Source organism: Heterocephalus glaber, unplaced genomic scaffold, assembly GCF_053883595.1.
Source record: "Heterocephalus glaber isolate CG9 unplaced genomic scaffold, H.glaber_assembly_v1.0 deba00001428, whole genome shotgun sequence".
In the NCBI taxonomy this organism is placed as follows: Eukaryota; Metazoa; Chordata; class Mammalia; order Rodentia; family Bathyergidae; genus Heterocephalus; species Heterocephalus glaber.
In genome coordinates this window covers 12,444,150-12,458,247 of record NW_028258293.1, presented here as the reverse complement: position 1 = coordinate 12,458,247, position 14,098 = coordinate 12,444,150, and the positions used below count along the sequence as shown (strand labels likewise).

General features: G+C 40.1%; 1 protein-coding gene across 7 annotated transcripts in view; it reads right to left on the bottom strand.

Moving 5' to 3' along the window:
• Positions 1 to 14,098, bottom strand: part of Hps5 (HPS5 biogenesis of lysosomal organelles complex 2 subunit 2) — a 105,641-nt gene that overhangs the window by 56,168 nt on the left and 35,375 nt on the right. For 6 of the 7 annotated variants that reach the window (XR_015451431.1, XR_015451430.1, XR_015451429.1 and 3 more), the window contains 4 exons: positions 13,266 to 13,385; positions 12,005 to 12,118; positions 10,360 to 10,466; positions 7,693 to 7,963 (listed from right to left, as the gene is read on the bottom strand). Coding sequence is in view for 1 of the 7 variants with exons in the window: in XM_087211568.1 (XP_087067694.1) it covers positions 7,693 to 7,963; positions 10,360 to 10,466; positions 12,005 to 12,118; positions 13,266 to 13,385 (612 nt within the window). In the remaining 6 variants the exon portion in view is untranslated. Of the gene's footprint in view, positions 1 to 7,692; positions 7,964 to 9,653; positions 9,873 to 10,359; positions 10,467 to 12,004; positions 12,119 to 13,265; positions 13,386 to 14,098 lie in introns of those variants that run through there. The other variant, XR_015451434.1, reaches the window with a different exon arrangement.

Below are 14,098 nucleotides of genomic sequence, written 5' to 3'. Positions count from 1 at the left end.
AAAGCCCAAGAGAGAATGCCGGCTAGGACATGCAGAAATAGGAGCCCTCGTGCACTTTTAGTAGAAGTGTAAAATGGTACAGCCATTATGGAAAGACAGATTGGAGATTCCACTTGTGTCTGCATCCAAAAGAAACGAAAGCAGGGTCTTGGAAGAGATACCTGAACACCCATTGTCATAGAGTATTGTACACAATATCCATAAGAGGAAACACCCCGGATGTTCTTTGATGAATAAAGGATAAATAAATGCAGTATATACCTACAGTACAGTGTCATTTAGCCTGACACATGCTACAGCATGGATGAATGTTGAGACACTGTCCTAAGAGAAATCAACTAGTCACAAGCAGACAAACACAAGTTGAGCATATCTAATCCAGAAATTCAAAACTTTTAAGAAAAGTTGGACTTTGGAGCAATGCAAATTTTAGATTTTTGGATTGAAGATGCTCAACCAATAAAGTCTATGTAAATATTTGAGAATCCAAGAAACTCTGAAACCTAAAACACTTCTGGTCCCAAGAATTTTGGATAAGGAATACTCAACCTGGACCGGATGAGTGCGCTCAGATGATGTGTCTAGGACAGCCCAATTAGAGAAAGTAGAATGATGGTTTCCAGGGAGTCAGGGGAGAGAGAATGATTATTAAATGGGTTATCAATGTGTTATTAATGACTATTAAGTGGCTGTTGCCAAATGGGCACAGCACTTGAGTTTGCTGTGGAAAAGTTCTGGAGATTGGCTGAAAACAATGTGAACATACTTGACATAAACGAACTGAGAACAAAGTGATTTAGAGGATAAATTGCATGTCGTATGTTTTGTTTGTTTCTTTTTTCTTTCTCACTTGTTATCTGTGATGTCTATTTTACTGCAATGATATAAAGAGAAAAACCTTGGGCCGGGGATTTAGCTCAGTGGTGCCGCCGCCTGCCTCGAAAGTGCAAGGTCCCGAGTTCGATCCCTGGTACCAGAAAAATAAAGAGAAAAACCTTGACAGAGACAACTTGTTACCCGGTACCAATTATATTCCTAAAGAACTAAACAGACATCCTACCTGGCTACTCCCATTAATCCAAACAGTAGCTTGGTCATGATCCTGAATGAAATATTACTTTAGCCTGTTCAGCAAATTCTCCAGACCGGGACCTGCTTGCTCCAGCTTGCTCAACCTGCTTACCACCAGCCACCGGGACAGGGTGAGGAGGACCGCGCCCCCCACCCGGGTAGGCCCACCAGCTGATGGCTTGGCCACCCGGGCGCCTCCAACAATACTCCCCCCTGCCGGCCCCTGACCTTTTGGCTGTGCAGCTACTTGGTTACACACTGCAGAGGCACAGGGGGACAAAAGCCATTGTCCTGAGCTCCAGAAATGAACAACAGAGAGAATCCCTGTCTCAGGCTCCCCGATGAAAACAAGTCCACTGATAAAGTGAAGAGAATCTCTGCAATAAAGGCACACCAGACCACCGTGATTGGTAAGTTGGAGGGATCATCAGCTCCCATCGGAAACTGGACTTTCTTCAGGGGAAAAGTGCTGAAACCTGCAGTAGAAACTTGCAGAATGCAACCCTGCAGGAGGACAGGGAGCTCAACTTGGGACTCGCAACCAGAAATTTGCCTGGATCTCATGGGTCTGGGACTAGCTTACTGGGACTCACTGACTTAAAATTGTACACTGCTGCCCACGTTGTCTATTGTGACAGCAGAGACACACCTTGAAGGAGGCCCTTTATTTTTTAAAGGTGATAGATTAATAACTACCATAAATTGTCATTCTTTAAGAGGTACTTGATGCTATGGTGTTGCCGATTGTATGACTTAGGCTAAGGTGTCGTGATTGATCTAAACAGTTTTCCTTCCTGGTATAATGAACATGAGACAGCCTCAGAGTCATTAGAGACTCAAAACCTAAAGACCAGCTATATCTGGAAGACACCTCTGAGAAGCGATCATTCCATAAGGGTTTTAAATAGATCAACAAAGATATTTACAATAAACAACTTTATAATATCAACCCAGGAACTAAACCAGGGACAGTACAAAAAAAAAAAAAAATGAGAAGGCATTTAAGCAAGTCACAAACTCAGACTTCCACCCTCCAAAACAGAATTTCTGGGGCAAATGAGGTGCAAAAGTCTGATAATCAACCACCTGGACACCCTGAACTGATAGCACAGGAAGTAACAAAACAGATGAATGAGGCTTTAGAAAAATTCAAAGCAGAAGTGATCTCCCAGATAACTAAAGAGATGGTGAGCAGAGGAAAAGACACGATTAGAGGCTCTAGAACAGAAACTGATAAAAAAAATAGATGAGCTCAGAAACATGCTAGAAGCCAAGAATGTCCAGCTTAAGAAAGAAATGGAAAACATGATCACCCAACATAAGAAAGAAATGGAATCCATGAAACAGATTCAAACAGATATTGAGGCAATTAAAACTCCATTGAAACCATGCAGAGCAGATTAAGAGAATTTGAAGATAGAATATCAGATATAGAAGACAGGATTGCAGTGAAGGACCATGAAAACAGAGATTTCTTAAAAATAGTAAGGAACCATGAGAAATCAATTCAACAGATGCTAGATGATGCAAAGAAGAATAACATAAGACTGATAGGAGTCCATGAAAAAACAGGAGAAAGTACAATTGACATAAAAAAACTGTTCACAGAAGTAATAGTAGAAAACTTCCCAGACAGAGGGGGAGAATTGGACATACAGATAAGCGAGGCATATAGAACTCCACCCAGCTATGATCAAAAAAATCTACACCTAGACATATAATAGTCAAGATCCCAGAAATGCAACAGAAGAACCAAATTCTACAGGCAGTTAGAGAAAAGAAACAAATCACCTATAAAGGAAAGCCCATCAGAATCACGGCAGACTTCTCAACACAAACCCTCAAGTCAAGGAGAGCCTAGAGTAAAGTGTTTCAAGCCCTAAAAGAAAATAACTTCCAACCTAGACTGTTGTATCCTGCAAAATTATCTTTCAAAATCAATGGGGAAATTAGATACTTCCATGACAAAGAACATTTGAGAAATTTCATGAACACCAAGCCAGCACTCCAAACAATTCTAAGCAATATCCTAGAAAAAGACAACGAAGGTCACAACTCCATGAGGCTCAACAGATGGAAGCCACCAGACAAGGTAAGAAACTAAAGGGAAAGGGGGAAAAAGAAATAAGAGCCAACAACAGTAAAACATCATGACAAGGATGAGTCAGTATCTCTCAATTATAACTATCAATGTTAATGGCCTCAATTCACCAATCAAAAGAAGTAGACTGACAGAATGGATTAAGAAGCAAAATCCAGCAATATGCTGTATACAAGAAACACACCTAAATCAAAGAGAAATTCATAGACTGAAAGTAAAAGGATGGAAAATGGCTCTCCACACGACAGGAACCCACAAAAAAGCAGGGGTAGCAATCTTATTTGCAGACAAAGTAGATTTCAAACCAAAACTAATTAAGAGAGACAAAGATGGTCATTATATCCTTGTGAAGGGAACAATCCAAGAGGAAGAGATGACAATCCTAAATATATATGCACCAAAAACGAATGCCCCCAACTATACAAAACAAATATTAATGGACATGAAAAACCAAATAAGCACTAACACACTTGTAGTGGGGGACCTCAATACCCCACTATCACAAATAGACAGATCATCTAGACAAAAAATTGACAATGAAATTCTAGAACTGAATCAAGCTACTGAACAAATGGACTTAATAGATGTTTACAGAGTGTTCCACCCCACAAAATCAGAATACACATTCTTTTCAGCTGTACACGAGTCATTCTCCAAAACAGACCACATGCTAGCTCACAGGACATGTCTAAGTAAACGTAAAAGAATTGAAATTACCCCCTGCATATTATCAGACCATAGTGTAATAAAATTGGAGATCAATAACATGAGAAACTGCAAAACTCCCACAAACACCTGGAAATTGAATAACACCCTCCTGAACAACCAATGGGTCACAGAGGAAATTAAAGAAGAAATTAGACAGTTTCTTTGGTACCGGGGATCGAACTTGGGACCTTCCGCTTGCAAAGCAGGCAGCAGAATCACTGACCTAAACCCCTGGCAAATTAGACAGTTTCTACAAGTAAATGATGATGCCAGTACAACATTTAGGAATCTATGGGACACAATGAAAGCAGTTCTATGCAGGAAATTCATAGCAGTGAATGCCCTTATTAGGACAACAGAGAGAACTCAGATAAATAACCTAATGCAGAACCTCAAACTCCTAGAAAAAGAAGAGAATAACAAACCCAAAGCCTGCACAAGAGAAGAAATTATAAAGATCAGAGCAGAAATCAATGCAATGGAGACTAAGAGAATGATACAAAGAATTAATGAATCAGAGTTGGTTTTTTGAAAGAATAAATAAAATCAATAAAGGGCCGAGAATTTAGCTCAGTGGTTTCGCCATCTGCTGGGCAAGCACAAAGACCCGAGTTCGATCGCCGGTACAAAAAAAAAAAAATCGATAAACCTTTAGCCAACCTTATCAAAAAAAGGAAAGAAAAGACTCAAATCCATGCAATTAAGAATGAAAAAGGGGAAGTCACAACAGAACGAGCAGAAATCTAGAGGATCATCAGTACCTACTTCGAGAACCTGTACTCTAATAAAATGGAAAACACAGAAGAAATGGACAGATTCCTAGATCCATATGAATTGCCAAAGTTAAATGAAGAAGATATAGAAATTCTAAACACCCCAATTACAATGAGTGAAATTGAAAATCTAATAAAAAATTTACCAACAAAGAAAAGCCCACATCCTGATGGTGTCACTGCTGAATTCTACAAGACATTTAAAGAAGCACTATCACCATTACTCTTTAAACTCAACAAGGAAATTGAAAGGGAAACAAGGCTTCCAAACTCATTCCTGGAAGCAAGTGTGACTTTGATCCCAAAACCAGGGAAAGATCCAACCCAAAAAGAGAACTACAGGCCAATCTCCCTAATAAACATAGATGCAAAAATCCTCAACAAGATACTGGCAAATAGAATACAGAGGGTCATCAAGAAGATCATACACCCTGATCAGGTCGGATTTATCCCAGGGATGCAAGGATGGTTCAACATTCGTAAATCAATAAATATAATACACTATATTAACAGAGTCAAGGACAAAAACCATATGATCATCTCAATGGATGCAAAAAAGGCATTCGACAAAATCCAACACTCATTCATAATAAAAACCCTACAGCAAATTGGAATAGAAGGTCTTTATCTCAACCTGATTAAGGCTATCTATGAAAAACCAATAGCCAACATCATACTAAATGGTCAAAAACTGAAAACTTTCACACTAAAATCAGGAACAAGACAAGGATGCCCACTATCACCACTCCTGTTCAATATAGTTCTGGAAACATTAGCCACAGCAATTAGATAAGAGAAAGAAATAAAAGGAATAAAGATAGGAAAGGAAGAAGTTAAACTGTCATTATTTGCTGATGATATGATACTTTACATAGAAGACCCAAAAAACTCTGCCAAAAGACTTCTAGACTTAATGGACAGATTCAGTAGAGTTGCTGGATATAAGGTCAACACTCAAAAAACAATAGCCTTCTTACACACAAATAGCAGACTCACTGAGAGAGAAATTAGGGAAACAATTCCTTTTACAATAGCATCCAAAAAAATGAAATATCTAGGAATCAATCTAACAAAGGAAGCAAAAGACCTCTACACTGAAAACTACAGCACCCTGAAAAAGGAGACTGAAGAGGATATAAGAAAATGGAAAGACATCCTTTGTTCCTGGGTAGGAAGAATCAATATAGTGAAAATGGCCATACTTCCAAAGCTGCTATATAGATGTAATGCGATGCCGATTGAAATTCCAACAATATACGTCACAGAGCTAGAGAAAACAATCCAAAAATTCATTTGGAAACCAGAAGAGACCCAGAATAGCAAAAGCAATTCTGGGCAACAGAGACATGGCTGGGGGTATCACACTACTCAACTTGAAGCTATACCACGAAGCTACTGTGATAAAAACAGCGTGGTACTGGCACAGAAACAGACCCGAGGATCAGTGGAATAGAATAGAAGATGCAGAAACAACTCCAGACATACTCAGCCACCTCATCTTTGACAAAGGAGCCAATCACCCTCATTGGAGGAAAGATAGCCTATTTAATAAATGGTGTTGGAAAAACTGGATTTCAACCTGTCAGAGATTAAAACTAGACCCATATCTATCACCATGCACTAAACTAAGATCTAAGTAGATTAAAGATCTAAATATTAAGACAGAAACACTAAACTTGCTGGAAGATAAGTTAGGTAGAACTCTTGAAGACACTGGCATAGGAAAAGACTTTATGAACAAAACTTCAGTAGCACAAGAACTACCATAAAGAATCAACAACTGGGATCTCATCTTATTAAAAAGGTTCTGCACTGCAAGAGAAACCACCAACAGAGCTAACGGACAACCTACAATGTGGGAAAAAATTTTTACCAGCTGTAACTCAGACAAAGGGCTACTATCTGGAATATATAAAGAATCGAAAAAAAAACAGACCCCTCAAATTCAAAGACCCAATTCAAAAATGGGCATCTGAAATGAACAGACATTTCTCACACAAAGAAATAAAAGCAGCAAATAAACATATGAAAAAATGTTCAACATCACTGGTCATTCGAGAGATGCAGATGAAAACAACACTGCAGATGAAAACACCTCACCCCAGAAAGAATGGCTGCTATCAAGAAATCAACCAATAACAAATGCTGGCAGGGTTGTGAGGAGAAAGGAACCCTTCTCCATTGCTTGTGGGAGTGCAGACTAGTGCAATCGCTGTGGAAATCAGTGTGCGGATACCTCAAAGAACTAGGGCTGGAGGTCCCATTTGACCCAGCTATTCCCCTGCTGGCTATCTTCCCCAAAGAATTAAAAGAATCATGCCACAGTGATATATGTGCACCCGTGTTCACAGCAGCACGGTTTGTAATAGCTAAAGCTTGGAAACAGCCCAAGTGCCCATCAACTGGAAACTGGATAAAGAAGACGTGGTTTTTTATAAAATGGAGTACTACTCAGCCATAAAGAATGAGAAACTAGAGTCATTTATAGCTAAATGGATGCATATTGAGGCCATACTCTTAAGTGAAATAAATAGGACACACACGTGTAAATACCGAATAGTTTCTCTAGTGTGCAAAACTGAGAGTGTAAATAAGGACTAAAAGGATTAATAACTAATACTTGATACTTTGAAATAGGAAAAGGTCCAAAGGGGTAGGGGTGGTGGGAGGAGATGGGGAAAGGAAAGAATGGAAAGGAAAAATTATGAGAAAGGAAAAAAAAAGTGGAAACAAAGCATGTAAATAAGGAAGGGTTTAGGGGTGAAGGGCACACAGGGAATGGGGACAAAATGAGAACCAAGATACATCATGTACAGGTACAAGCACCCAAAGATAAGTGTAAATGTACTGTATACCTCAAATGTACCAATAAAGGAATTTAAGTAAAAAAAAAAAATTCTCCAGATGACTCTGTCTCCTCTGCGGCTAAGGGGAGCCGAGACTGTGTGATCTCTAGAGTCCCACCCTCCTCTGAAAGCCTGCCAGCTTCTACATTCTCTAAGTACCATGAAGAGGGAGGGCATGACAAACTGGTGTTACCTCTGCCTCTTCTCAGCAATCCTCAGGATCTCACAGGTCCTGGTAAACTTCTCCGACAGCTCAAGGGCCAGACCGCATTCCTCTAGCAGTGACCAGGCCTGATCCGGGCCCGTGGACTTAGCTAACAAGAGAGCCACATTCTCCATGCTGACCGGGGAAGGCCCATCACTGAGGCTCCCATTTAGCGATCCCTGGGTGGCTGGCCTTGTGCTCTTGCTCTGCACGAGATGGAGGAGAAGCTTCCATTCCTCCAGGGTCTCTGGGATCCAACCTGCACAGACACAGACATAAGGTGGGCTCTGACCACTCTTTTTTTTTTTTTTTTTTTCTTTTGTTGGTACTGGGGATTGAACCCAGGGGTACTCTACCACAGAGCTGCATTCTCAGCTTTTTCTTTTCCTTCATTTAAAAAAAGATTTTAAGGGCTGGGGATTTAGCTCAGTGGTTTCGGCACCTGTTTTGCAAGAGCAAGGTCTGAGTTCAATCTCTGATACCAAAAAAAATTTTTTTTTTAAGATTTTATGATGTTATCTCACTAAGTTGCCCGGGCTGGCCTTGAACTTGTGATCTTACTGCCTTCACCTCCCAAATAGCTAGGAAGATAGGCCTGTGATACCATTACCACTCTAAGCTACTGCCCGCACACAGGTAGTCAAAACTAGGAAAACATTTAATACCGAAACCTAAAAAATATCTTTACAACAATCTCACTGTCTTAACACAAAGCTTTCTAAACATCTAATGAATAAATAGTTCAGAATACACAAAAATCATAAAATTCTTACACTCACTCACCAAGTAAAAACCAATAGCATACTCTGTGAAGGGAACTGGTTTTGCAATGATGAACAAAACAAACACAATCCCGACATTCTACAGTCTAGTAACAATTTAAACATCTGAATAAATATATACTTACAAACTGTGCTAAAACTATACTATGAAAGAAAAGAATAAAAATAAGAGAGAGAGAATAGCTGTTTTTGTTTATAAGACCTGAGAAAAGCTCTATAAGGGATGGCATTTAAGCAAAAAACTGAAAACTGCTCGAAGATGGGGATGTGGCCCACAGAATGGATACACTGGAGCAGGGAGTATCAAGAATGCAGAAGGAAAGAACTTAGTGAGTTCAAGGAACTGGTTCAGCCTGTAGTGCATAAAGGGAGTAGGAAGCAGCCAGCATGAGATGACAGGGCCAGTCCTTGAGCACCAGGTTAAGAATCTCAATTTTGTTCTGAGTTCAACACAAGGGGTTTCGACAAGGGAAGCCACATAATTTAAGTTTTGTTTAAAAGAACCATTCTGACTACTGTGAGGAAAATAGTTGGGCAAGCGTGGAAGCCAGGTATCCAGTTATGAGGTGGCTCAGTAGTCTAGGCAAGTAGCTAGGATCAGGGTGATGGGTGGCAGAGTGAAAGAAAGAGATAGGAGATATATTTGGCAATAAAATCAATATGCTCCTCATTTAGAGACAGAAGTATCAAGAGAAGTCCCCTATTTAATACATCACGGGTAAGAATAACTCTTTTTTTTTTGTACCAGGGATCAAACTCAAGACCTTGTGCTTGTGAGGCAGGCGGCAGAACCACTGAGCTAAATCCCCGGCCTTATTACAAGTACTTTTATCTGGGTGACGAAGACTTTAGCTGATATCTATTTTCATTATGTTTCCTGAATTTTTCATTTTTTCCATAGCAAACATATGCTATGACTTTCAAAATACAAACCATTTATATCTTCCTTGGTTACTTTTCAGGAGACTATGTATATCTATGGTTCTAGTCCTTCAAAACGTTCTGTAACACAGAGATCTCTGGAGCTGACCCTCACCAGTCAGCTGGCTCTTGTCTAACTCTGTCTGATCTTCCCTCTCCCATACCAAAGGGCTGAGGAAGGCTGCAGGGAGGGACCCCGGGTCTTTCTGTGATAGGCGAGGGACTCCGAGGGCATGCTGTTGGCACCTGTGCATGGAGAAGAATCCAGCCACACTGTGACACTGGCCAACGACACCTCTCTGAGGGCAGCGCGGACTCTCAGGCTTCAGCTACCAGTGCATCAAAGTCCTGCCCCTCATCAGTGTTAAATTGATGGAAATTTAAAAATAAAAAGCATCAGGGCCAGGAATTTAGCTCAGTGGTTTCGCCGCCTGCTGTGCAACTGCAAGGACTCGAGTTTGATCCCTGGTACCAAAAAAAATAAATAAATTAAAAGCATCAAATGGCTGTGAAGGGTTAGGGAATCTGACTGCTATTGGATTTTAAATTCATCTTAATGAGCCCTAACTTTTGACTATTTGTTCAGGCAACATGATGAAGTAAAGAGCACAAGTTGTGGAGCCAGGCCTGGGTCTGAATGCCAGCTGTAGGATATACTAGTTGTGACTTTTGGGTACTTAGGTGCCCTTTCTGGGCCTGGTGTTTTCACAGTAGCTATTCCAAAACAGTATATGAAAAATGCACGGCAACATGCCTAAGATGCAGCAGACACTCATTCAATAGGCAAGATCGCATAATATATCAAAGGTATACATTTTTAAATTCCCCCAATATGACAATGAGCTAAAATTATACACATATCATGAAGACGTTCACCACATTTCTTTATGAAAAAGTCTAGAGAGACTTGTAAAATACCACCTGCAAGAGTAATCCACTGGGACATACGCACCATTGTCCCCTGACATCAGGCTCATATCATTCAGATACACGATGTTGGCAAACGCCTCTCTTCTTCTCTCCAGCTCCCAGCACAGAGTTAGATATCCAGGCCAGAAACTTTAAAAAGACCACAGTTGGAGGCAGTTCATGTATCTGAAGTATGCTGTCTAATATACTGGACACTAGCCACATACGGTTATTTAAATTTAAATTAACTACAAGTACAGTAAGTCCCCAACTTAGGAACATTTGAGTTGCGGACTTTCACAGGTGCACTAGATAAGATTCACAGCTGTACTGTACAAGACTCATTTTGTGGGATTACAAATGAATTTGACTTACGAACATTCTCCCAGAATGGAGAACTTAGTGTAAATAAAATTTAAAAGTCAATTTTTCAGTTGACCTGACAATATTTTAAGCATTTGACGGCCACACACAGCTAGTGGCTACCTTACTGGACAATGCAGTAGAACATTTCCATTATCACAGAAAATTCTATTAGACAATCTTGATCTAGAGCATTTTTTAAAAATGACATTTGATCCCCAGTACCCACCAAAAAAAATGATATTTAAGACTACACACCATTTGACTTTTGTGTACTTTATAAACTTTACAATTCAACATATAATCAGTATATTTCTTCTCCAAAAATGCAAACCATGGAAATTCTCCTGGAGTCTTCTACTTCAATGGCTAGACAGCAAGTCCCACGGCACTTTCCTTGAGATCCCCTTGGTGTGCTCCTTTTCAGCCCGGCTCATTACCAATTCACGCATTCCTGAATGAACACAACAGCCTCCCAGCAGGCCTTCCTGCCTCCAACCTTTGTGTGTGACAACAGAAGTGAGCTCCAGAAGGCTCCGCTTTCATTATGTCACTGCTGGACCACAAAACCAAAAAGGGTCTCTGCTGATAATAAACACGTCTGACCAGCTTTCAAGGTCCCCCGTGATCTCATCGCCCACCTCCTGGCCAGCCTCATCCTCGTTATCAGTGAGCAAATATGTATCAAACACCTGCCACTGTATGAGTGAGACACTGTGAGGGAAATAAAGACACAGGTCCCTGCAAACCATTATAATCCACGTAAAGCCACGGACAACGTCTACATAATAAATAATCTCCTCACAAGTGATGTGGATAATAAGCAGTGTCAGCTTTTCGGGCCTTTTCTGGAAATGTTCCTCTCATCTGACCTGCCCTGTACCTAGCTCCTTTACAGACACAAATCCTACCCAACCTGCAGGGCTCACTGTACCTCCAGAGTCTCAGCTTGTCCCTGAGTCCTTCACCAGTGATTCTGCTGAGCCTATTCCTCCCTTGCCCTTCTCAGAAATCCTTTATCCACAGCAATTGATATTCAGTGCTTAACTCAATTCTAGCTACAGGCCTGAAAACAGGGGCTGGCAACTGAGCAGAAGGCATGGAATGAAATTAGCAGGGGCCAATCTCTCCTACACAAAAAATATGCACAAAATTTAAAATGAAAAAGATGTCTATACTCTATTAAAACACAAAGGTATGTTTACCTGTAGGTAGGAAACTGAATTGCCAAAAGATAAAGGACATCACTTCAGGCCTTAACTCTGAAGTTATCAACTGAAATAACTCTAATCCTAACTTCAGTTTCTGTGGAAATCCTCACTTACCCACAAGACTTACAGATGTCTGTCATTTTCTCTTTGGTTGTAAAATCTGCAGGAAGTTTAATTAGATAAAGGATCAGTTGACTGTAACCCCAGGAGAACAAGTGCGAATGAGGCCTGTATAATGAAAATATTAGTAAATTAGATAGGAAATAATCTCTACAAAGTACTTATTAGTCACCTAATAGGTAATAATACAGTTTAATTATATTCTATTATTACTATATTTCCCTAACATTTCTATTTGGCTTGTGAAAAATTAAAAATAGCTCTTTTTCCTATAATCTCTTAATGTTAAAAAAATAGGTAAAAATTCGCTGGGCACCATGGCACCTATAATCCCAGCTATTCAAGAGGCTGAGGCAGAAAGCTCATGAATTTGAGGTGAGCCTGGGCAACTGAGAGATCCTGTGTCAAAATGAAAAATAAAAAGGTTAGGGTATAGCTCAGTGATAACGTGCCCCTGGGTTGGATCCCCAGTCCTAAAAGGAAAAAAAGAAGCCTAGAAATTTATTGGCTAGGGAGATATATCTCAGCAGGATAGTGCTTGCCTAGCCCGGTAGATGCTCTGGGTTCAATCCCTAGTGTCCCCTACACACACATACACACACAAAACCCTAGATATTTTAGGTAATCAAAAGCAAAGAGAAGGGCCAGAGATTTAGCTCAGTGGTTCCACTGCCTGCCTTGCAAGCGCAAGGTCCTGAGTTCGATCCCCGATACCAAAAAAAATAATAATAATAATAAAAGCAAAAAGAGAAGTCAATGATTCCATCACTCATAACCACTGTATTTCCCTCTAGACCTTTGCTAGGGAGAAGACAAACAAGACGGGTATTGTGGAGGGGCTTTTCAAAAGCTTACTCTGAATGAATATTTTAGTACAAGTATCAGTGTTTATTTCTTGCAAATTCAATTTTTCAAATCCTAAATCCAGTTATACCTAGAAATCTTTTGACATATTTTTAGAAAATACACACACACATGGGTTTCTTTCTCTAACACTCGTTAAGGGTTCTGATATGGGTCAATGAGACAGCTGTAAGGAGATCAGTTTAACTTTCTACAATGTTCTGTGAATGTGCATTTTTCTGGAAGGAATTATCAGATTTTTATGGGCTCTGTAACCAAAAAATGTTCAGAACCACTAAGAAGTACATATAATCTCATTACTACTATGAATGGTACACGTGCTGCGAATAAACCAGTTGCATTCCAAAGCAATGGCAGAGCATAGTGCATAGAAAAAGAACTCCTTCCTTACCTGGGGTACCCTTCATCATCCACAGTACTGGTGCTTGGTGGAGCATCATGGGACACTGCCAAAAGTAGCCAATCTAATCTTAAGGACTCTGGTTGCAGAAGGGACTCTAGGAAAGATGACCTGAGAGAAAATTGGGGAGAAAAATCACCAATCTTCATGAGAAAAAACATAAAGCGTAGAGGTATAAAGAAAGTGTGATTAGGGGATCAAGATAATAGATAAAAATAACATGAAAACTCATCTATTGAAAAATGTCAGGCCAGGGATTTAGCTCAGTGGTTCCAGCGCCCGCCTTGCAAGCGCAAGGTCAATCCCCAGTCCGGAAAAAAAAAAAGAAAGAAAAATGTCCAGAAATGCTGGTGAAAATTTTAGTATTCTAAATGAATAACTGGACCCCTGCTGATGAGATAATGCATTATCCAAAGAAAGGCAAGATAATAAGGAAAAAGTCAAAAGATGGGAGTAGAAGAAATAAAAATCAGTGTGGCAACCACCTATGGAGAGATAGAAAATAATGAATCAGTTTGAAAGAGGAAAAGAGCTAAAGCTGAGATCCACCCCAAAAAGCTGGGATACTGCCAATGAAAACAGTAGATTCACTCACTGTCAGAGACAAGAAGCTTATCTGCTTTAGCCTAGGCCCTGATTCAAGGATTTAATTTTGCATCGATAAGCTGAGAAACCCCTAGAGACAGGGAAAGTAAAGAAGTGTGCTCCATACACATTTGTGGAGTGTGCTGTGAAGTGTGGCAGTATGGTACAAGACTGCCCAAACTCTCATCTTCCATAGTAGGTGATGCAACCTTGTGGTAATTAGCAGGAAAAATGTTACA